The 25687-nt window shown below is 40.9% G+C and overlaps 2 protein-coding genes across 3 annotated transcripts in view; one reads left to right on the top strand and one right to left on the bottom strand.

The window, feature by feature from the left end:
- LOC134228042 (rhomboid-related protein 2) overlaps positions 1 to 11022 on the bottom strand; it is a 33093-nt gene extending 22071 nt beyond the window's left edge. Inside the window, exons 1-5 of one of the 2 annotated variants that reach the window (XM_062709804.1) lie at positions 10490 to 11022; positions 8575 to 8830; positions 8417 to 8476; positions 6101 to 6209; positions 5929 to 6036 (exon numbers count right to left, since the gene is read on the bottom strand). In XM_062709804.1, coding sequence (XP_062565788.1) covers positions 5929 to 6036; positions 6101 to 6209; positions 8417 to 8476; positions 8575 to 8830; positions 10490 to 10624 — 668 coding nt within the window. In that variant the 5' untranslated portion in view covers positions 10625 to 11022. The remainder of the gene's footprint in view (positions 1 to 5928; positions 6037 to 6100; positions 6210 to 8416; positions 8477 to 8574; positions 8831 to 10489) is intronic. The other variant, XM_062709805.1, reaches the window with a different exon arrangement.
- A 490-nt stretch (positions 11023 to 11512) lies between these two features.
- On the top strand, positions 11513 to 25212 carry LOC134228041 (tectonic-like complex member Mks1). Its single transcript, XM_062709802.1, has 6 exons — positions 11513 to 11765; positions 23537 to 24131; positions 24207 to 24489; positions 24546 to 24609; positions 24662 to 24815; positions 24878 to 25212. The coding sequence occupies exons 1-6, from the start codon at positions 11692 to 11694 to the stop codon at positions 25106 to 25108; spliced, it is 1401 nt and encodes a 466-aa protein (XP_062565786.1). The 5' UTR covers positions 11513 to 11691; the 3' UTR covers positions 25109 to 25212.
- The last annotated feature ends 475 nt before the right edge of the window (positions 25213 to 25687 follow it).

The following is a 25687-nucleotide window of genomic DNA, read 5'->3' on the forward strand; positions in this document are numbered from 1 at the left end:
TCATGGACGTGCATATTTTTTACCGGCCATTATGATGAAACCACTACGCCTGACCTTTCCGAAAAATTTTACAGTTCGGTCTGTGTTGTACTTGGTTCCGAAAATAGGTTATGTACAGAGTGTATGTAATTAAGAGTGGCGACATGTGCCGCACATGACAGGTCTTCTGCTCGTTTGGAACACGATTTTGTATGGAAATGACAGATGAATTTTGTTCCAATTCTGACAGCGTCGCCACTCTTAATTACATACACTCTGGTTATGTATAGCGCTGGTGAAAAAACACTATAACTTCGCGGCTGACCGGAATCTTTTCGCGATAACTACGGAAAACAAACGCTGATGGTGTTCCAGACAAGGAAACACGAAAACTGATTGGATCCCGCAGGATTTCCACGGGAAAAATACTAAAATTATCGGAGCGAAAAAACCACTCGACTCGACACGTTCCAGTGTTGCCAAATGCTACTAATGCATTCCACATCCTCTTTGGGGTAGATTGGCGAGTTTTATGGGTGAACGCTCTACCACGGACCAGGTGTTCGCCATTTGCCAAGTACTACAGAAGTGCCGCGAATACAACGTGCCCACACATCATCTATTCATCGACTTCAAAGCCGCATATGATACAATCGATCGGGACCAGCTATGGCAGCTAATGTACGAAAACGGATTTCCGGATAAACTGACACGGTTGATCAAAGCGACGATGGATCGGGTGATGTGTGTATTTCGAGTTTCAGGGGCATTCTCGAGTCTTTTTGAAACCCGCAGAGGGTTACGGCAAGGTGATGGTCTTTCGTGTCTGCTATTCAACATCGCTTTGGAAGGGGTAATACGAAGAACAGGGATTAACACGAGTGGTACAATTTTCAATAAGTCCGTCCAGCTATTTGGCTTCGCCGACGACATAGATATTATGGCACGTAACTTTGAGAAGATGGAGGAAGCCTACATCAGACTGAAGAGGGAAGCCAAGCGGATCGGACTAGTCATCAACACGTCGAAGACGAAGTACATGATAGGAAGAGGTTCAAGAGAAGAAAATGTGAGCCACCCACCGCGAGTTGGCATCGGTGGTGACGAAATCGAGGTGGTAGAAGAATTTGTGTACTTGGGCTCACTGGTGACTGCCGAAAATGATACCAGCAGAGAAATTCGAAGACGTATAGTGGCTGGAAATCGTACATACTTTGGACTCCGCAAGACGCTCCGATCGAATAGAGTTCGCCGCCGTACCAAACTGACAATCTACAAAACGCTTATTAGACCGGTAGTCCTCTACGGACACGAGACCTGGACGATGCTCGTGGAGGACCAACGCGCACTCGGAGTTTTCGAAAGGAAAGTGCTGCGTACCATCAATGGTGGGGTGCAGATGGCGGACGGTACGTGGAGGAGGCGAATGAACCACGAGTTGCATCAGCTGTTGGGAGAACCATCCATCGTTCACACCGCGAAAATCGGACGACTGCGGTGGGCCGGGCACGTAGCCAGAATGTCGGACAATAACCCGCTGAAAATGGTTCTCGACAACGACCCGACGGGCACAAGAAGGCGAGGTGCGCAGCGGGCAAGGTGGATCGATCCGGTGGAAGATGACTTGCGGACCCTCCGTAGACTGCGTGGCTGCATGGGCGTAGCCAGGATTTCGAGAAGGAGGGGGGGGGCAACTGTTTTGGTCTTCTAAATCGTAGTTTTATAGTAGTATGAATATTAACACATGAAACCAAATCCAAACCAAATCGAAACAATAATGATTAAAACAATAATGGATTTAAAAATGCGTGATTTATTGCTCATCAGATATTTTTAAATAAAGTGAGAAAAATATTAACGAACTTAGTATTCAGAAAGAATATTAAATCGGCTATAACAATTATTATAAAAATCCTGATTTCTTCCATAAGTTTAAGAAAACTAGAACCATACATCTGAATTTCTAAACAAATCCTCTCTGAAATAATATTTATTACAAAATAGGCAGAAAAATCAATATACAAGCTATATCCAGGAATTCCTTCGACAATTGCTCCTGGCATTCTATCCGAAATTCTATCAAGGATTCTTAAGGAATGCCTCCAGCAACTTCTTCGGCTGTGTTTTCAGGAATTCCACCATAAATTTTGCCGGGAATTGATCCGAAAATTCCACCATTATTTACTCCAAGAAAATCTTCACGAACTTCTTTATAAGTTCTGCAGAATTCCCTGCAATAATTCAAATAATTTCGTGCTGTTTCCCATAACTTTTAAGAATAAGAATATTCCGTTGAAATTCCGCAGAAAACATTCCTACGAAATTCACGAAAAATCTTTGAATTTCTTGTGTAAATTCCATAAAATTTTCCGTGAATTGTTTCGAATAATTTCTTGTGAAAATTTCAAAGAATTTCTCCAGGAATTCCACCGGAAATTTATACAGAAATTATACCGAAAATGAAATCAACAATGGAATTTTCGGAGGAATTCCTAGATTAATTCGCAATGAAATCCTGAAAGAATTCCGGTGGAAGCTTCAAGATTTCCACTGGGAGATCCTCCAGGAGTTTCTCCGAAAATTCCTCCTGGAATTCTTCCAGGAGTTCCACCGGCATTTCCACCAAGAATTTCTCTAGGATTTCCTTCGAAAATTATTCCGGTTGTTCTATCGGCAGTTCCTCTGAAAATTCTTCCGGGAATTTCAGCAGAATTGGAATTTATTTGGGCTTCTTCAGGAATGTATATAGATTTTCCACCAAAAGCTTCTCAGAGAATTTCTCTGCGAGCTCCTCAGGGAATTCTCCGGGAGGTCCTCTGATGATGATGATGGTCCAGCTACAAACCCCAATAAAGGTTTCACCTAGACGAGATTTGTCTATAAGATGAATTCTCTTGTTTCCGAGAATGCTTCTGGTAGTTTCCCCGGGGTTCCTTTGAAAATTCTCCCGGGAGTTTCTTCAGAAATTCTTCCAGAAAATTCCTTCGAGAGTTCCTCCGGAAATTCCACCAGCAATTCATCCGGGAGTTTCTCCGGAAATTCCTTCGGGAGTTCCACCAGAAGCTATTCTAGGAAATTATTCAGGCTTTTTTCAGGAGGAAATCATTTAGGCTTACTTCAGAAATTAAGCTGGAAATTCCTCCCGAAGTTCTTCCGATAGTTTCTCTGGGAGCTCATCCGGGAGGTCCTCTAGAAATTCTTCTAGGAGTTCCTCCTGAAATTCCTCCGGGAGTTCTTACAGGAGATCTTACGGGAGCTCCTCCGGCAGTTCCTTCGGGAATTCCTCCGGGAGATCCACCAGCAGTTTCTACGAGAATCCCTCCGGGAGTTTCACCTGCAGTTTCTCCGGGTGTTTCTCTGAAAAGGAACTCCCAGAGTAATTTCCGGAGGAACTCCCGGGGGATTTTCTATAGGAATTTCCGGAGAAATTATCAGAGGAATTCTCGGAGGAACTGCCGGTGGAACTTTTGGAGGAATTTATTGAAGAACTACAGGAAGAATTTCCGTAGGAAATCCTGGAGGAACTCTCGTGAGAATTCTAGGATGAACTCCCAAAGGAACTTCCGTAAGAATTCCAGGAGGAACTCCTGGAAGAAATCTTAAAAGAACCTCCCGGAGGAATTCCCGTAAGAACTCCCAGAGAAATTCTCCGAGGAATTTCTAGAGGAATTTGTAGATATTTTTTTTTTGTCTTTATTATCGAGACTTTCAGCCCAAGGCTGGCTCGTCTCGTTATTTATAGATAAATGCCTAAAGAAATGCTAAATGAATTCCTGGAAGAAAGCCTGATTGAATTCCCGAACTACTGGTGGAACTTCAGAGGAACATCCGGTGGAATACCCTAGAGGAAGAGAAAAAATATTTCTGAAGGAACTTACAAAATCCCATTTCCCGTGCAATTCCTGCCAAATATCGTCCAGGAATTCCCTGTAAAGTTCCTGGAGGTATTACCGGAGAATTTCTTGGAAAAACTCCTGGAAGAACTCCCGGAGGAACTCCCATAAGCACTTTCGGAGGAATTCCCACATGGAAGTCCTGAAATAATTCTTAGAGAAGTTCCTAAAGGAATTTCCGAAAAAATATCTGAAGGAATTCCCAGAAAAATACCAAGAGGAATTAATGCAGAAATTCCCAGATTAAATCCTGAAAGTATTCCCAGATTAATTGCTGAAGAAAATCTCTTTGGATTGTTCCGAAGAAATTTCTGGAAGAACTCTTGGCAGATATCCGAGTAAATTCCGAGTGAAGTCCGGAAGGAATTCTAGTACACTTCCGTGGAAAATCTCCCGGAGAAATTCCTGAAGGAATTCCTGGAGAAGTACCTAAAGAAACTCCCGAAAAAATACCTGTAAGAATTTCTGGGGAACTACTTGGACGAATTCTAGGAGAAATTCATGAAGATATTTCTAGAGGATTTCTTGAAGGAGATTCTGAAGTAATTGCCAAAAGAATTCCAGATTGGAATGCTAGATGATTTCGCTATTGAATGTTTGGAGGTATTCCCGGAAAATTTCCTGGAAGTAATCCCGTAGGAATTAAAGGAAAAGTTCCGAGAAGAATGCCCGGAGAAGTTCCTAGAAGAATTTCCGAAGGAATTTCTTATAGATTTACAAGTGAAATTATGGAGCTAAATCGGAGGATTTCCGTCAGAAATTTTTAAAGAAACTTCTGGTAGAATTTTGGGAAGAAATTCCGTATGTATTGTTGCGGGAGCTATTGGCTGGTGGCTGGAAGGAAATGCCGGATTCTTCCTGAAGAGAGAATAGCCGAAGAAATATCTAGAAGTAAATCTTGGAGAGAAGAAAAGATATCTTCAAGGAATTTCCTCGTGAATTTCCTAAAAAAAATAGTGGAATTACAATTACATGAGAAGGATTTTCGAACGATTTTCAGAGGAATTTGTGGATAACTTTCCGGAGGAATTTAGAAGTTCCCAGGGGAGCTTCTAGAAGGATTTCAAGGAGAATTTTTGAGCCCGAAATGTTTCGAGTTGTTTTGAACTTTCATATATTATGGATCCTGGATGCCCTAATAAGTTTTGGGAATTTTTTGAATTTCAACCACCTATTTCTGTATATGATTGGATCGTAAAGTGCACATGTTTGAGGGAATTCATTTCAGTACCCGTTCAATCTTTCCACAATTTAGGGGGGGCGACGGCCCCCACCCTCTGCCCCCCTTGGCTACGCCCATGCGTGGCTGGCAACGTGTAGCCATGGACCGAGCCGAATGGAGAAGACTCTTATATACCGCACAGGCCACTTCGGCCTTAGTCTGAATAAATAATAAATAAATAAGAAGAAGCAAAAATATCATTAAATTTCAATACCGATGCATGGTCAAAATCAATATAATACTGAAGCCAACACTGATTAAAAGGCACGCCTTTGAGAGTCGGTGTACGGCATTTCTCGAAGGGTATAAATAGCGGTACCTTAAGCTAAAGTGGCTTCACATCAAGTTTGAGAAATACTCGAACAAAAATTATTTTAAAATCATTTCTTCTCAATAGCAATGCAGTAGAAAGACATACACTAGACAAAGGACACAGTGATTCATCTCGAGCAAAAAAAAAGCTCAGGGCTTTCACCTTACAACTGGATCTCATACACCGACCTTCATCATCGTTGTCACCAGAGATCGATAGCAATTGAAATAAAAGAACGGAAGTGGGCCTGTTTTGGCCACACCTCTCGTAAGCGTGAGAACGAAAACTGTAAACAAGCAGTAGAATAGAAGCCATCGCAGCAGAACCAGATGCTCATGTTGGCGTACGCATAGTCTTCATAAAGATATACAAATGAAGTCAACCGAAATCTAACTCGGCAACAGTTTAAGACGATAGCTAGACATCATCCAGGGTGGAGATCTTTGAAGCCAACCCTTTGTACCACTCGACCCATAAGTTTCCAAACGATCGTCAATAAATGATTTTCAAAAATTACTTACCCTATGTGAACAAACATATACGTCTGAAATCGCCACGCTTCTTGCCGCAGCTGAGGATTGTAGATGAATAAGGTTGCCATCGGTCCGTTGGTGCTCGTTCCCATCTGACTACAAAGCAAGCGTAAACGATTAACACAAATGATATTTCTCAGCATCGACAGTGTTCACTTACTTATTCGTTTTGATAATATCAACAACGAAGAAGATAATTTCTACTAGCGAAAACACTATCATGGTGAGTGGAGGTGGCCATAGGCTCATGCTTCGCTCGTATTCGCCATCTAAAAAAGATACAAAGTTGGTGAAAGTCACTGAAGTGAAGTGGAGATGTCGTTGCAAAAAAATATGATAAATGAGATGCACTACACCAGATGAATGTTGTGAATGGACTGTTTTTGGCATTTGCCCCGAAAGCTGTTAACAGAATGATTTGTATTATGAATAGAAACAATAAAAAATAGTGGTCACGCAGCTGTTATCAAAGATTTAGTTAAAAATACAGTATACAATTATGATATTTTTGAAATTTTTCCTGCATTTTACGCACTCTGGACCAATCGGAATGGAGTCAACTATTATGAACTACAGAGACTACAGCTTAGTAACCTCGCAGTTATAAACTGTATAAGTGCTCAATAAACAGCTGCGAGACGGCAAGTAATGCCAGCAAAAAAGAGCACAAAGACCACTTTAGACTTTAGACAGAAATTTTTATTTTTTTATATATAATAAATTATGCAAAAACAACGCAAAGTTAGCTATTTAAGTTTGTCGAATAAATACTATTGTTGTTTATCGTGTTCGTTCAATTCATCCGTAATTTCTTCAAACAAAATATTCCTAATATTCCTACAAAAATCCTTTGTAGTTTATTTATGTTTTTTTAGGAATTCACTGCACATGAAAAGTAAAGTACATACAAGCATTTAAAAAAACGCTTGAAGAGCTTTGAACTTTGTCCTATAACCAGAAAGATCGTAGCAAGCCTCGCGCGCTGCTAGTTGCATTTGAATTTGCTGTCACGTTTTTGTTCGATTCCGCAACAGTATAGATTCGGCAGGTATTTGCATTTAGTATTCTCAAGTTTCGTTGTCTACGCGTTAACTAGCTTTTTATAAATTGTCGTATTTAATGGAATGTCTAAATTAGAAAAAAATGGTGTTAAGCCGAGGGAAAAATAATTTACATGGGTACCTATTCATTAACAATTTAACTTATAAGCTGATTTTTCAACCATCGAAAAATAAAATACATTGCCGTTACCACGCGTATCGATAGGGTTATGCGATGGATAGGATTAAAACATCGTTTGCACTATCATGACTGCGTTTATTATTTTTTTTAACATAGGGTAATTGATCCGATAGTCGTGGGTCTGCCTATAGTTGCGGTAGTGTAGTTTTTGTCGAAGATACACAATAAACGCAGCAACTCACTTTGTATATCTATTTGTTGACCTGTCATTACGTGAAAGAGACGAAAGCAATAAATTAGGTTTCTTAAATAATCGGTAAAATATCGCTTTACACCTGTAGTTGCGGTAGTAAGTCCCGTATGAAAACAATGGGATTTGCAACTATAAGAACACGAATTAGAAAATATGGCAACTATTGGAACATTGCACCAATAATTGGAGGATTCATTTTAGGTAATAATGACAGGAGCTGCTGCTATTGGAATATGTTTTAATCAAAATACAAATTTAGTGCTTTCGAATGCACCATTGAGGTAAGCGAAATAATGTATAGTTTTTTTTGCAAGCGAATAGAAAGTGATGGAACGTGCTTAGTTCCTCCACTATTGGGTCTTTTACCATACAGAACCATTTAAAAGCAATCAATTTGTCCTAAGATTTAATTCGATCATTATCGCTATACTCCTTTTTTCGCATATGGCCAGTTAGACGATTACTTGCAGGGTCATTTTATGTACTAACCGTAATCTATTATGTTGGTAAACGACAACAACACACAGTTCAAAACATTCCAACAATGTTGAAAAATCACCCAAGATAAGAAGTTATAGTGCCTTGCCGGTCGTCGTAGGTGCGATAACACGATTCAGGTGCAGCCTGAGGATACTCAAGATTACGGGACGAGTGATGTCACATAGTCTGGTAATGATTCACCTGGCTGGGCTACGACACATGTTGCAATAATCATCATCATCCAAGTATCTGTACGGAAACGCCATCTTCTTCCAAAAAACGTGCTAATAATAGAACTTGCGTTATTTTGGAATATCATCGTCGTCGGACTCGGAATTTGCCTCACAAGGGGCGACCACGCGACTGAGATTCGAGATAAGATTGTCTCCATCACCATTGATTAGAATAATGACGGTTGATTAGCACAATGTGAAATTCTTGATGTAACATGTCTTAGCTTGTTGAAATTAAAAGCGATTTGGCAAATTAAAGCAAGCGTAATGGCATAATGGTCATGTGGGTGTTTAGGATGGACACTTCTGTTTTTTTAGAACTACCAACCTCGTTCGGAGGAAATGACTGTCACAGTGGATATTTGTCGTTGATATGCCAATGCTGGGCCTTAAGTGTGAGCAGATATTAAGGAAACACGACAAAATGTTTAGTCAGGGGCACAACAACTGCACGCGCGGAGAACAATCCGGTTTTGTACTACTTACCGGTTTCGTCCACCGTGGCTGGGTTGCGACTCGGACACACCAGTTTGCAGTACCGAACGCACATATCCCGGAACAGATAGTGGTGCTCCCGCGACAGTTGATAGAACTCATCGAAATCCAGGTGGCCATCATTGTTTTGGTCTGCGTTTTTCATAAGATTTTTTACAAAACCCTTCGGGAGGTCCGGACATCGTCGGCTATTGATCATGCGTTTAAGCTCTTGAATGGAAAGCAAGCCGGTCTTACTTCGGTCATACTGAAAAATAAGTTAATGTGATGATAAAATATCAAAAAAGGAGCGTATGATCCTTAACTCTATACTAGATATCTGGCGCGAAAACGAGAAGTGTGAACCATAAACGAAAATTTTATATTTCGATTTTTTTTAGCTGGAATGCTGCCTTTTTTCACAATTTTCCATGTTGCTTTTTATGAAAATATACAAACAGTTCGTCATTTTGTACCACTAAAAATTGATTTGTCGTCTGACGACAATGAACGCTGGACAACCGTAGGATGTTTCTGGGAAAGTTCAGGGAAAGTTTTGCTCCATTCGATTCTAAAACTAGTGGAGAAATTTAATCGACAATTAAAGGTATGATGTGAGAAAAGAAATAGTACTTGAATCATGTGTTCATGTGTTCATGTGTTCTATTCATTTTATACAATTCCATTGAAACAACAAAAAAAAGAAACTGTTTTTTGAACAAATTGGTAGATTCTTTAGATTTTTTCGATATAGATCAAAAGTTTTAGGCAACTCTCATCGTTAAGAAAATTATTTTGAGCTTTTTAGTGCAATGTCTTCACTTGTCATAAGACAAGCAAGCCGACCTCAATTCGACCTCATTCGACCTCAACAGTAAGGTCGTCTTCAGTGTCTCGTACTTGACTACGAGAGTACGAGACACTGAAGACGACCTTACTGTTGAGGTCGAATTACGTATCTGTCAAGGTACAATCAAGTGGTGGAATTAAATGGGAAGGTACAAACTCGTCTTATGAGAAGTGAACTCTCATCGCCATGGAGCACTTCCAGATCGGAAACTGTAAGCAGTGCTCTTTAACTCTTCAAAGACCATGTACATATGTAGTTAGCACAGTTTCACGAATAAAGAAAACTTTCAGTGCATTTTCGAACAAAAATTCTTCTCATTTTAGCCACAAAAAATGGCACATATGAAGATTCTCAAACAAACGGTTCACATATTGTTTTTACAAACGTCAAAGCATTGTAAAATTACCATTTCTATTCAGAACAATGTCCATACTAAAGTGAAATTGAATCGAGTTGCAATTTTTAATCCATTGATTAGCTGCAATTGGAAAGGATGTCGAACTGAGATGATTTAGACTAATGAAAAATATTTAAATTTGAGCCACTAACATAAAGTTTGCTTTTGAAGTAAAATGATTGCTTTTCGCTACATCTTTGTCGTCTGAGAAAAACAAGGTAATTAAAATAAGGAACTGTTTAAACAACTTGTTCAAAAATAAAATTATAATTTAGAATTTTCAGTATTGATGAAAAAAAAGTCTTTCGGTCTTGAAATCAAGTTCAGATCATTGCTCTGAATAGGCACTGCTTACATTAATAACCGTGAGGTAATATGAAGTGACTAATGCAATTGACAAATGTGTACGTTGATGCGATAGCTTGAAAATTCTTCGAAGAAAATTACTATTGGCATTTGATATGGAAAGGGTCCACATTTATAATCTTCACATTCAAATGTGTAAGCGGTTTAGTAATATGTAGGATAAAATTCATTGGCAAGACAAAAGTGGAGCATCAGTAGACCAATGCAATTGCCTACACTGTTTTTTGGTTCATGCAGCTAGATGGTGGATTCATATGCCAGATATCAAAACTGGATCTTCATTCGGGGTTATCATTACAGGGTTATGAACTTACTTTGTCGAAGATGTCGCGTATTCTTTGCCTCTCCGTGGCTTCCTCACGAGTGGTCATACGCTGTAGTGGAATTATTTCATGAACCGGATCCGTAGGACCTGGCATTTGTTGCTGGTTGTTCAGATACGCGGCCATGTTACAACTCGAAATGAATTTCCTCCCGTTCGATAAGATAAGCTTCCGACTACAGTTTTTGATACGAATGAAATCTTAAACTTGTGCAATGAATGATTTCGCTGTTCGGCAGTACCATTCGCTGGATCACAATGCAGGAAACTTTCACTTTAATTCATCACTGTGAGATGGCACTTCCCAAATACATCACATCTACCACAAAAGAATAATGCCACGGCTTCAAATCAAGCCCAGTTCCAAAGGCTTAAAATCAGCGATTTCGCTCGCGGCGACAAAATTCGACTAACCTTATCCAAGTTCTACTGATTAGTGACTCATTATCACTGACCGACTATCGGTGCTATATTCCGATTCGAATGTTTGGTATATAGGGAGGTAGGTTACCTGGAAGTGCTTCATAAACTGTCACACCGACAGACACACCTCACTCTCGCATTCTCCCTAGGCGTGTGATTGATCTAACAACAATTTGCTCTCGCACCTGAACACCGATGTTTGCGCGGCGCGAATTTTTGTAATAATGTAAATAAAAATTGAACAAGGTTGCTAATGAAAAACACCAAATTCAAAAGAAGGCAAAAGTTAACTGAACAAATCTAACAGTTCATAACAATGAGTAACTTAAAAGCTAAACAATTTTAAATGTTTTGCATTCTTACGATCCGTAACCATTCACGGTTTATCGTGCACTATGATCTCATTCATAACAAACATCATCTCCACACGAGAGAAGCCTTTGTTTGACCGAGAAAACCAGAGAAAGACACCCTTTTCGAGCCTTTTATATTTAATATCCACAACGGTAGTAGTGGAAACGGTACCTTTGCCATATGTAAACAATGAGTATCGGTTGTAACGGTATTTGTTGTTAAAGTTTGATTGAACTGAACTGTCAAACTACCCGCCGCCACGCTGTGAACGTTTCTGTGAAGCAATCGGCCGACACTGAGAACTTTCGTTTCTGTTTCGCGCATGAATGAATGAAATATTTCAAGCGAATGGTTTCCATGGTTACCGTAAAGGAAGCACATTAGGACTAATAGAATAGTATTTTGATATTGTAGAATATGTTTTCTCGTCAAAAGTGTTTCAAAACAGGAATTTACCGCACTAATGGGCTTGTGGACAACTGGAAATTCAGGTGAATTGACAACATTTACTGTGTGTAAATTATTATGATTGACATTTTCAAATAATCTTCAATAAATACTAAAATACAAAACGTACACAAAATGGATATGCAACCCACAATGCATACGGTTCTTGACAATTGAGAAGTTTACATTTTTTTGTCGTTGCTGGGTTCCGAATAAATTATTCCGAAATGAATAAATTAACCCTTAAAAGACTGGGACGACACTTTGACCATACTTTTGGTCATAGCTCATGACGCCGTGGGCCGATTTTCGAAATTTATATAGTTTTACAAAGGGGAATAGCACCGCTTTCAAATGCCGTTAAGAAATTCCAGTTCATAGATTCCCGTCCGGAGGAATAACCGGAAATGTAGGGGACACCTCGCATATTTCCATGTATCGAAGCTCAAATTTTAATTGTAGTCAATAGTATTCTAATAAAAATAGCTCAAATCGACAATTATATTAATATATGATTGCCAGGAATCGATATCTGTGAATCAATAGACTTATATTGACAACTACGTCCACTATTCCGGGACCAAACACCAAATTAAAATTTCAGAGAACCATACCATGCGACACATCAAATTACACTGCCGCAACGAGATATGACCAACGAAAGTGTAATCGGACCGTTTTGGTCACATGTGACCACTCTGGCACAGGTTCCGGTACGCCACTATCCGGTTCCAGAGGACCAAATCAAAATTTTTGAGAACCACACCATGCGACACATCAAATTACACTGCCACGACGAGATATGTCCAACGAAAGTGTAATTGGACCGTTTTGGACACATGTGTCCACTCTGGAACAGGTTCAAGTACGCCACTATCCGGTTCCGGAGGACGAAATCATAATTTCAGAGAACCACACCATGCGACACATCAAATTACACTGCCGCGACGAGATATGGCCAACTAAAGTGTTATCGGACCGATTTGGACACATGTGACCACTCTGGAACAGGTTCCAGTACGCCACTATCCGGTTCCGGAGGACCAAATCAGTATTTCAGAGAACCATACCATGCGACACATCAAATTACACTGCCGCGACGAGATATGGCCAACGAAAGTATAATCGGACCGTTTTGGACACATGTGACCACTCTGGCACAAGTTCCGGTACACCACTATCCGGTTCCGGAGGACCAAATCAATATTTCAGAGAACCACACCATGCGACACATCAAATTACACTGCCGCTACGAGATATGGCAAACTAAAGTGTTATCGGACCGATTTGGACACATGTGACCACTCTGGAACAGGTACCAGTACGCCACTATCCGGTTCCGGAGGACCAAATCAAAATTTCAGAGAACCACACCATGCGACACATCAAATTACACTGCCGCAACGAGATATGACCAACGAAAGTGTAATCGGACCGTTTTGGTCACATGTGACCACTCTGGCACAGGTTCCGGTACGCCACTATCCGGTTCCAGAGGACCAAATCAAAATTTTTGAGAACCACACCATGCGACACATCAAGTTACACTGCCGCGACGAGATACGGCCAACGAAAGTATAATCGGACCGTTTTGGACACATGTGACCACTCTGGAACAGGTTCAAGTACGCCACTATCCGGTTCCGGAGGATGAAATCATAATTTTAGAGAACCACACCATGCGACACATCAAATTACACTGCCGCGACGAAATATGGCCAACTAAAGTGTTATCGGACCGATTTGGACACATGTGACCACTCTGGAACAGGTTCCAGTACGCCACTATCCGGTTCCGGAGGACCAAATCATAATTTCAGAGAACCACACCACGCGACACATCAAATTACACTGCCGCGACGAGATATGGCCAACGAAAGTATAATCGGACCGTTTTGGACACATGTGACCACTCTGGCACAAGTTCCGGTACACCACTATCCGGTTCCGGAGGACCAAATCAAAATTTCAGAGAACCACACCATGCGACACATCAAATTACACTGCCGCGACGAGATATGGCCAACTAAAGTGTTATCGGACCAATTTGGACACATGTGACCACTCTGGAACAGGTTCCAGTACGCCACTATCCGGTTCCGGAGGACCAAATCAAAATTTCAGAGAACCACACCATGCGACACATCAAATTACACTGCCACGACGAGATATGGCCAACGAAAGTGTAATCGGACCGTTTTGGACACATGTGACCACTCTGGCACAGGTTCCGGTACGCCACTATCCGGTTCCGGAGGACCAAATCAAAATTTTTGAGAACCATACCATGCGACACATCAAATTACACTGCCGCGACGAGATATGGCCAACGAAAGTGTAATCGGACCGTTTTGGTCACATGTGACCACTCTGGCACAGGTTCCGGTACGCCACTATCCGGTTCCGGAGGACCAAATCAAAATTTCAGAGAACCACACCATGCGGCACATCAAATTACACACAAATTGTACCGCTGATAATAAAATCTACTCCTCCGCTTATTTTTAGTTGCAACAAAAAATGGGCGCCAGATAGTCACCTAAGATATTTTTAAAAATATGGTTGCCATGTGGTGGATTCTGGTGGTGAGTGCTTTTTATACTGGGAATAAATTTAGCACATCTATAGATATATAAGAGCTTTGGAAAATGATTACGAAAGGCTAGTACGCTGCAGAAAAGTACTGTGCAAATAGATAGGATACGGAATGCTCACGGAATGATTCCGCTCTGGTAACGCTAATTCTACGTTTAGACAAGGCAAGTGAATTGAGCAAGCCGCTTGAATCGAACGCGAACTGAACGTGTAAACACATTAACTCAATTCACTTGAACATGTTCAACTTTTGCCAAGTCAATTGAATTCAACTGAGTTGTTCAATTCACTTGCCCTGTCAAAACGTAGCTTAATAGCGTCTGCTGGGTAAAGTAAATGGAGCTGTCATTTTTCCTTACGGAAAAATATTCCGTACCATTATTCCGTATACGGAAAAGTGACATTCATCCCACACTGAATCAGCTGTCAAATTTACCGTGGTAATTTGATCAAATTTTCCGTAAACCCATTCCGTAAGAGCAGCGTACTAGGCTTTATAACATGATATTATGAACACTTCTCAAGTATTCAGGATATTGTGCTGCCCTAAATGGACGGAACAAAATTATGACAGCGACTCTCCGCGGATGCGTGTGCACGCCGCGAAGGTCTGACTGAAAAAGGAAAAGTCACATTTCCCTTCTTCTCTCATTAAAAACGCAAAAAAAATCTTCTAGCATTGGATGCAATGAGGTTAAAAGACTATTATTCTTCCATTTACTTCCACTATTGCTTGCTTGATGCAATGGATGCAATGCTTGTTTTTCTCCAGGATTATTTAAATGAGACGAAGGTGAACATCGGTTCCAATTGAGCAACCGGTTAACTCCATTGAAAACTACACACCAAAATAAACTTGACTCAACATCATGGTTTGAATACCAGAACAATGATTCAGAGTGTGGGTTCCCAAACCGTGGGTCGCGAAAGATAAAACGTGATCCATACTTTCGTTGGATGATTAGAGAACAACAAATTTACGATGCCAATGGCCTTCTTTTGTTTGTCAAATACAATGACAATTTCTTCCAAAAAAACATTCCAAATTTCACCCAAATGCAATCCCAAGCTAAGCGGTGTTGAACTTCATTACTTATAAGGTTTAAGAACAATCTTATAAAGATGAGAAAATCCATGCTTATCCAAATTCAATCCAAATCAAATCCAATCCAAATCCAATCCAAAATCAATCCAAATCCAATCCAAATCCAATCCAAATCCAATCCAAATCCAATCCAAATCCAATCCAAATCCAATCCAAATCCAATCCAAATCCAATCCAAATCCAATCATAATCCAATCCAAATCCAATCCAAATCCAATCCAAATCCAATCCAAATCCAATCCAAATCCAATCCAAATCCAATCCAAATCCAATCCAAATCCAAATCCAACCCAAATCAAATCCAAATCTAATTCAAAACCAATCCACATCCAATCCAAATCCAATCCAAATCCAATTCAAATCCAATCCAAATCCAATCCAAATCCAATCCAAATCCAATCCAAATCCAATCCAATCCAAATCCAGTACAAATCCAATCCAAATCCAATCCAAATCCAATCAAATCCAAATCCAATCCAAATCCAATTCAATCCAAATACAATTGAAATCCAATCAAAATCAAAATCTAAATCCGATTCAATTCTATTCCAAATCCAATCCAAATCCAATCCAAATCCAATCCAAATCCAATCCAAATTCAATCCAAATCCAATTCAAATCTAATCCAAATCCAATCCAAATCCAATCCAAATCTAATCCAAATCCAATCCAAATCCAATCATAATCCAATCCAAATCCAATCCAAATCCGATCCAAATCCAATCCAAATCCAATCCAATGCATATCCAATCCAAATCCAATCCTAATTCAATCCAAATCCAAAACAAATTCATACCAAATCAAATCCAAATCTAATTCAAAACCAATCCACATCCCATCCAAATCCAATCCAAATCCAATCCAAATCCAATTCAAATCCAATCCAAATCCAATCCAAATCCAATCCAAATCCAATCCAAATCCAATCCAAATCCAATCCAAATCCAATCCAAATCCAATCCAAATCCAATCCAAATCTAATCCAAATCCAATCCAAATCCAATCCAATCCAAATCCAATCTAAATCCAATCCAAATCCAATCTAAATCCAAATCCAATCAAATCCAATCCAATTCAATCCAAATCCAATTGAAATCCAATCAAAATCCAATCCAAATCTAAATCCGATTCAATTCTAATCCAAATCCAATACAAAGCCAATCCAATTCAAATCCAATCCAAATTCCAATCCATTTAATCCAACTTTTAGTTGTATCGCGTATAGTACACCATTTTCACCATGGCATCAACTAGTACTGCAAGCCAATAACTCCAAACTAATCTTTCGCATAAGAAATTCGAACTTCCGACTAGCTTTGTAAAATTCGGCAACCTTATTATTTTTTTTCAAAATATCTGATCCTACAGGTATTCCCACTGTGGCTTATAAGTCAGACCATTTTCCGACGGCCGGACGCGTCTTGTGATTTAGCAAACCACAATCCATTTTCCGACGGTCTTCGAGACGCGTCTTGTGATTTAGCAAACCACAATCCGTTTTCCGACTGTCTTCGAGACGCGTCTTGTGATTTAGCAAACCACAAACCATTTTCTGACGGTCTTCGAGACGCGTCTTGTGATTTAGCAAACCACAATCCATTTTCCGACGGTCTTCGAGACGCGTCTTGTGATTTAGCAAACCACAATCCATTTTCCGACGGTCTTCGAGACGCGTCTTGTGATTTAGCAAACCACAATCCATTTTCCGACGGTCTTCGAGACGCGTCTTGCGATTTAGCAAACCACAATCCATTTTCCGACGGTCTTCGAGACGCGTCTTGTGATTTAGCAAACCACAAACCATTTTCCGGTAGTCTTCGAGACGCGTCTTGTAATTTAGCAAACCACAAACCGCAAACCATTTTCCGGTGGTCTTCGAGACGCGTCTTGTGATTTTGCAAACTTAAATATATCACTCGTCACAATTTAACAACTTGAATTTAACTCACCACATGAAATCAGCGACAGGATACAAAAAATAGACTGGCAGGATCACCAAAATGTGCTGCCCTAAATGGACGGAGGTTCCTCCAGGAATAAATGAATAAATGAACTCCTCCAGAAGTTCATCCTTCGAAGGTTTCTCCAGGAAATCCTCCGTAATTTCCTCCCGTAATTTATTTTACTAATTTCTATGCAAATTCCTTCACGAATTTCTCCGCAAGTTTTTTTCGAGAATTCTTCAGAGGGTTCTTCCAAGATTTCTCCTCCAGGAATTCCTCCGGAATTTTCTCAAGGAATTCTTTTATAAAATCCTACGATAGTGCCTCTGTAAGAACCTCCAGGAGTTCTTCTGGAAGTTTCTCCAGGAATTCCTACGCACGTTCCTTCAGAAATTTCTTCAGACACTTCTTCAAGAATTCCTCCTCGAACCCCCCCCCATGAATCTCTTTGGAAGTTCTCCAGGAATTCCTCTGGATGTTCCTCCTGGAATTCTTTCGGAAGTTCTTGCAGGAATTCTTTCGGAAGTTCTTCCAGGAATTTATTCGGAAGTCCCTACATAAATTCCTCCGGAAGTTCCTCCAGTAATTCCTCCGGAAGTTCCTCCGACAATTCCTCCGGAATTTCCTCCAGGAATTCTTCCAGAAGTTTCTCCAGAAATTCCTCCGCAAGTTTCCCCAGGAATTCCTTCGGAAGTTCCACCAGAAATTCAATAGATTCTTCGAGAGCTCCTCCAGGAATTTCTTCGGAAGTTCCATCAGAGATTTCTTCGAAAACTCTTCTAGGAATTTCTTCAGAAGCTCCTCTAGGAATTCTTTCAGAAGTTCCACCAGGAATTCCTCCGGAAGTTATTCCAGGAGTTGCTCCTTAAGATTCTCCAGGAATATCTTTAAGGGTTCCTTCAGAAATTCCTTCTGGAATGCCTTCGGAGGGTGGAAGGGTCGTTTAGTCGAAACCCATTCGGCCGAATGCCACCAGGTCGAACAAACCATTAAATCGAAACCCATCTGGTCGGAAGCCATTTGGCCGAATGGGTAATCCAGTCGAACAGGTCATTTGGTCGAATAGGTCATATGACCGATAAGGCCATTTGGTCAAAAAGGTCATTCGGCCGAATAGGACATTTAGCCGAATAGATCATTTGGATAAATAGGACATTTAGCCAAATAGGACATTTGGACGAATAGGACATTTGGCCGAACAGGTTATATGGCTGAACAGATCATTTGGCTGAATGACCGAACATGTCATTTAGCCGAGCAGGCCTTTTGGCCGAACAGGTTTTTCGGCCGAACAGGTTTTTTGGCCGAATTGGTCATTTGAGCAGTAAGAAATGAGATGTGAGAAGGGAGACGTCTCACTTCTCACTGCTTATTTGTCACTTCTCACTGTGAACTTTTGAGTGTTATTAGCGCGGTACAGTTGGTCCGTCATACCAGTCGTTTATCGGATCCGGGGTCACCGTGTCCAGTGCAGCGGTTGCGGTGCTTCTTCTTCTTCTTCTTCTTATTGGCATTACATCCCCACACTGGGACAGAGCCGCCTCGCAGCTTAGTGTTCAGTTCATTTACCACTTTCACAGTTATTAACTACGAGGTTTCTAAGCCAAGTTACCATTTTTGCATTCGTATATCATGAGGCTAACACGATGATACTTTTATGTCCAAGGAAGTCGAGACAATTTCCAATCCGAAAATTGCCTAGACCGGCACCGGGAATCGAACCCAGCCACCCTCAGCATGGACTTGGTTTGTAGCCACGCGTCTTACCGCACACCTTAGGAGGGCTGCGATGCTATCAATGGCGGATCGAATATCTCTCCAGCCATCTTCAAGAGAAACTACGCCTAGCTGCTCTTCCGTTGCGAGAACCACTTCCAGCTGTTGCACCGCACAGTGGCGGGCCCCCATCTTCCACCAAAGTGTAATTTTGGGACGCTAAATTCATTTTGAGGTCATAATTGTTATCCAACATATACTATGCTATTCGAGTACTTCTGGAGGCGCAAGCCTTAAGGTCTGAAGCATTAACAGCGTCCTCATTCTACATTGAAGCAGTCAATTTCCAGCTTGGGAGCATCTAGGAGAAAATCACCCCACTAACCACCGGAAAGTAGACCAAAAATAGGTTTCAATACATTGTAATTGCCGGTCTAGCCAACCGGGAGCACTTCCGAGACTCCCCGAATCAACTGCCCAGGGTCGGCACACTCTCGTAAGTTTACCGCGGGACAGGGAATTTTCGCACTTGAATAAAGGAAAACCTACCAGCACTTTTCATCTAATTTCACGCTTTTATTGGCTACACTCCTTCTAACTTTCCTCCCACTTCCTTATCCACTAGCTAACCTTACAATGCGGGGCCCCTTCCTTCACTCCACAACCACTTCCTCTCCTTCTCCGCGTTCCTGCTCTCTCTGTCTCTACGGATGGCTTCGACCACGTCTGGTCACGTTCCGCGTCGTGGGTGGCACCAAGGGTTCGTCGGCGGATAGTTGACGATCCAGCTGCGCGTCCTAGACTACCGATATGTTGACGGATCGGTCTTTGGCGTTTAACGGTGCCGGAATCTACCCGGCGAAGGGGTTCTAGGACGACACAAGGACTCCCCGGGAACTGGGGCCGTATCGTAGATACAGCGGTCGGAATAGCGACACCACGGTGGAACAACGGGGTCCGGGGTTTTCCTCCTTCTGCTCACAATCTGGTAACATAAAGCTGTTTGTATTTAGACTTCTACTTAGCGCTTCGCACATCTAGTCTTGTTCACAACTGCCGGGTAAGTGAACGACTTGTCCCAGACCAATCAGCCCCAAGGTTCATGACCCCATCTCCGGTCATCGACTTTTCACAGTCTCCATCCCTTTTTCGTGCCACCCAATTGTGCAACCCATCATGGCCGCTCCCAACTCCGTATCCTGCGGCTCCTGGTGGTGGGTTGAAGAAGCTTGGTGTGTGGTTGGTAGCAGTTAAGGTGGTTGCTCCTAGTGGCTATCTTCTTGTATGCCAAGTGGGCCTCTGCTGGGGAAAAACCTTCAAACTCACACAAAAAACATCCTGTCATACACATTTACGATTATAGAAATACAAAATCTCTTCGATACACACAATTAACAAAACCAAACACTTACAACATGATACCAGATCGTTCCGAATCGTTCCCGAAAAAAACTTTAGTCAAATTTTCTTTTTCATACAAATTTGTTCGGGAGATGCTTTACAGCATTAACTTCAACAAGCCGCCAAAAATTAAATTTACAAGCTACAATCATCAAATTTTGTTGTGAGATTCACGAAACGGGTTTCTGTTCGGGTTTCCGCCATTGTGCACCGTCACCGTCAAGAATTTTGAGTGCAGGCATACTGGCATACAACAACGGATTCAATATTCACACTGCAGTAGGTGCGGACGTTCGTGATATTGGACAAGAATTTACCATCCATTAAAACGTGATCGATTTGCTTTGGATTTTGACAGATATCGTAAAATTTTTGATCGATGTCTTATTGGACTTGCTAGGTAGCATCAGCTAATCCTACCACGCGCGAGTTTTTTTTTCAATTTTCGAGCTGTCACTTTTAAGTTTAATTCTCCAAATTAGAGTTTTTCAACCTTCCGAACAGATTTTCAAAAGCGCTAAAACGATTTCTATTTCAAACGAACTACGAATTACGTTCGTCGTACCGAAAAACGAGTTTAACATGTCTTGTGTATATTACGTAGATCTCGAAGTAGGTAATCACTTTTTCATTTATATTTATCTACATTGAAAAATACGACTCAACTTGTCCAACAAGCCAACATCCGATGTTGTTTTTTTCTCTACAGGTGTTCCCTCTTGGTAGATTTTTACGTAAATGGCAATTGTTAAAATATGACATCTGTTCATTTGTTCATTCCCTAAAAAAACTTCCTTTAGAAGCTAGACATAATTGTAGATTATAACTGTGATAAACAGAAGACAGGACATTATTTGGTGGAAGCTTTTTTGAAGTAATTTGAATGTACGGTACATTTTGTGAGGATTTTGGAGTGGGAACAATTGCAAGCAGCGCATTGTACAGTTCACTGGCGATGGATTATTGGATGTCATGCAGTATAGTGTTACCACCTGTCGGTTGCGTTACGACCACACTCGTATTTTAAGTCTTCTGAACGGTATAAGTTTTGTAGCATTAGCCATAGTATAAAACTGTACTGTAATTAAACTGTTGTAAAGGAACTGTACTGTGTGGTGTTGTGCAAATAGATCAAAATTTTCAATCCCATCGATTGGAAGAAACCACCAATCGATACTCATCGGTAAACTCGGAAACAAGAAAGGAAATATACAGTCCACCCGAATAGGGAGAACCACTCCGAGGTTCATTTTGGTCCTTCGAACCAGATGACTAAATGCCAGAAGTCATCTAAACCGCCAAATCCGGATCCACTTCATCCAAGCAAGCGCAATTAGAAATACAGTCGACTCTCTACATCTCGATGTTCTATATCTCGATATCACTCCCTATATCGATGGTTTCCACGTTCCCTTCAATCTACATATGTATATACATTTGGGCTTGCTACATCTCGATAACCTCCCTATCAAACAATTTAAGCCTTATTCGGCTAGTTTTTCAGTTGAAGAAGCATATTTTCAATGGAATAAGTCTTCAAATTGTTTGTTGGGTATCTCTATCTCGATGTGTTCTGGACATATTTTGTTCAAGATTTTTTTCTCCCTATGTCGATATATTCAAATTTGTTTCAGACCATAAAAAACACATATAAAACAAGAGGTGACATCTGTTTTACTGTCGTTTTTCATAGCCACGGGCTTTTTTCGATCTAGTACCCATTTCAATTTTCCTCCCATTCCCCAATCTCTCATTATCTCGTAGTAGCGGAAAATAAAATTGCGCCATCAAGTAGCACAAGTTTGGTTGCAGCAACTTTAATGCGACCGAATTCAGTCACATATAAGTTGCTGCCACTTGTGTACTACTCGAGATATGTCCAGCCTTTGCTAGGTTTTGCAGAAAATCTTCACATCCACTATTTTTGTTTCTATATCGCTGCACGTGTGACGTTCAGTAATTCAGTTTGACGTTCGTCCGTTTCGATCATCTGTGTGATGTGTGTGACCACGACAAACCCTACGATAGGTGTAGACGCGACTCAACTCGTACACATGTGCATGTTTGTGGAGATTCGCAACTTTTCCCAGTCCATGCATGATCAAACCACAGCAATTTTTATGTCAATTAGGGTTGATAAGTTAGAGGAGTGGGAAACGTTTAGTGAGTCACAATGAAGAGGAAGAGGAATGTAGTGAAATCAGGGCAAAGTGTGTGCAGCGGTATTTTTCGTCAAGACCTCATTGATGGGGAAGGCGCCACATTATGACTACGTTGGAACATGTTCGCCTTGCACAAGTCCAGTATCAAACCTTCATTGCCAATATCGACGAGTGATTGAGATTCCAGTATTTGTACTTCTCGTTGATCCCCTATCTCCCGGACGTCAAGACATTCCTTCATCAGTCCATCAGCTGTCCATTACTAAGGCAAACTACCAGGTGGCGTGGGACACTTTGTGCAAACGATACAATGACAGCAAGCTGCTTAGGCGTCGGCAAGCCCAAACTTTGTCCAAACTACCGGCGTTAACTAAGGAATCAACCTACGAGCTTCAGTCTTTGTTGGAAAGCTTTAGGTGGATCAATTTATGGATAGATCCACCTAGACCAGATCACACGTCGAGGATAGGAAGAGTTTTAAGCTTCTAAGGAACAGGATTTCATCTAGGATCTAACGGAGTTCCTTCAAAAACTAGTGCAAGTGTTAGGTTTGCTACTTTAAAAAGCTCCTGATCACAAAGGAGAGTCGGCAGGCATGTCGTGTAAGAAGTTTGTAGACCCACAAATGAGCCGGTCAACGAACAGTTCAAGCATCTGGTAGTCGATGCGTGGCTTATTTAGAATCCCATCCATTGTATCAATGTACAGTAATATCCCGATTTGATCACCCCCTTGGTGAATTTTGGGGTGATAAAATGGGGAATGTGACAAAATCGGAACTCCTTTAGCTCGCAAGGCTATCTCGAAACCCCTGGCTATTGCATATGCCCCATTATTCGATTTATATATTTTACTATACCCGTCTTAATTCCTACACCTTCTTTTTTTTCTAGAATCTCATTGAAGAAAATCTATTCGTTGATTGAAATTCCTCAGTTCGATCAATCCTGTGAGGCCAACCTTTTCGAAGAGCCGTCCAACAATGCAGAGGAAGAGATGCAAATCGGATGGCAAGAGAAGGTATTCAGTCAAAATGAAGTCGAATACTATAGCGTCCGAGAAAACTGCAGCAATGATCTTCAGAAGAGCTATCACAATACGATTAAGTCGACCGGTTTAGCAGACCGAGAAAATCGAGGGAAAATCTTCACCTACACCACAACCGACAACTACGCTCCCGATGAGGAACTTTGCATGGCAGCGCGAGGAATACGTCCAGGTGCTGATCAGGAGGATGAATACGAAACCATGTTCATCATGGCTGACCTCGACAGCGAGGTTGTTCTGTTCACCATTAAATGGAACTCCAAGGAAAACATGCTGCTCGTGTATCCTGACTTCAACTGCATGGCCATCAATCCGTATTACAAAGAAATTCAAGGTGACAGTCGACAGATGTATCATTTCGGGATTCAAAATCTCTGCAACAAGTTGAAACGTTCAGCATCCAGGGAAACTGTTCAAATTCAAGACGCTCTATTGGTTAAGGTGAGTTGTGGCTTTAATAAACACAAATGAATTACTACTCGTATTACTGACAGCAAAGCATTCCCTTTCTTCCAGTTAACAAGATTAACCCTGCGTGAGGAATTGTCGAAAGCTAACTTCTCCTTTCCTGAAAACCATCAGCTGCATTTTCTATTGCTGCTCGAAATTGTATCTGGTGAGGACTTCGCATACGATAATACGCACGTACGGTTCACATTTGAATTGCCCATTGAAGTAAAAATCATCGAAGGATTCATCGACGGGTGTACCCACAGCAGTAAGAGAACCGATGGAAAGTGGCAATATTCCCACTGCCACCAATTACTGTTAAAAGTTCCGGAATATTTTGATATTGGAGGTAATTGGAGAGCAGTGCATTGCTTTGCATGAACTAAACAAAGATTGGATTTACAGATAGTGTCAAAATATACTTCGAAGTTATTTCCATAGACACGTGGAAACGGGAACGTTTGTTGGGGTAAGTTTTTCTGTAATATCCAAGCTGGCTTACCAAATACATTTTCTTTCAGAAATGCATATCTCTCTATACAACTTCAACCCCAAATATTAGAATCATCCTTGAAGTGCATTAAAATAGAGAACAATAAAAGTTTTTACGATAAGCTGGAAGCATTCTTGGTTGGAGGACGAAGAAAGCTAAATCTGAAGGAATTCTTCGGGCAGGTATAAATGTTTTCGTTGTTCTAAATTTGTTATGAACTTCATCTATCATATCCCTTATTCAGAACGATTCAGCTCTACTCAATCGCTACGGAAGCCGTACCGAAGTCGCTGGAGAACTAAATATCAAATGTCAAATAATTCAACAACGTAGACCACACATAATTCAACTGACTGGAACTGGGACAAAAAGGCATGGAAAGTTTAGATCCAATGTAGTGACTATCGAAGAATTGCTATCGTCGTACCAAAGGGCTCGAGAGCGATTAGAAGAAATCGTTAATCTCAAATACTGATGAAATAAATCAAACTTGAAGCAATGTTGCAGAATGCCTAATAATTTTCCCAAAAACCATTACAGCAAAAAGTAATTGGCTTCAAATTTCGACTACTTAATTAACGAACATCTAACTAGCCAGTACCCACAATAAAACCATGATTAGGAAACTTTCAATTCAAATCCAATCCAAATCCAATTCAAATTAAATTCAAATCCAATCCAAATACAATCCAAATCCAATCCAAATTCAATCCAAATCCAATCAAAATCCAATCCAAATCCAATCCAAACCAATCCAAACCAAACCAATCCAAATCCAATGCAAACCAATCCAAACCAAACCAAATCCAATCCAAACCAAACCAATCCAAACCAATCCAGATCCAATCCAAACCAATCCAAACCAACCAAACCAATCCAAACCAACGCAAACCAATCCAAACCAATCCAAACCAACCAAACCAATCCAAACCAACCAAACCAATCCAAACCAATCCAAACCAACCAAACCAACCAAACCAATCCAAACCAATCCAAACCAATCCAACCAATCCAAACCAATCCAAACCAATCCAAACCAATCCAAACCAATCCA

This window comes from Armigeres subalbatus, chromosome 3 (genome assembly GCF_024139115.2).
Source record: "Armigeres subalbatus isolate Guangzhou_Male chromosome 3, GZ_Asu_2, whole genome shotgun sequence".
Classification (NCBI taxonomy): domain Eukaryota; kingdom Metazoa; phylum Arthropoda; class Insecta; order Diptera; family Culicidae; genus Armigeres; species Armigeres subalbatus.

What these genes read in the sequence shown, in the direction of transcription:
- LOC134228041 (XM_062709802.1), top strand. Translation starts at nt 11,692, where the DNA reads ATGTTTTCTCGTCAAAAGTGTTTCAAAACAGGAATTTACCGCACTAAT. An exon ending in GGAATATTTTGATATTGGAG is followed by an intron (nt 24,490 to 24,545) that starts GTAATTGGAGAG and finishes TTGGATTTACAG; the next exon opens with ATAGTGTCAAAATATACTTC. An exon ending in TGAAGGAATTCTTCGGGCAG is followed by an intron (nt 24,816 to 24,877) that starts GTATAAATGTTT and finishes TCCCTTATTCAG; the next exon opens with AACGATTCAGCTCTACTCAA.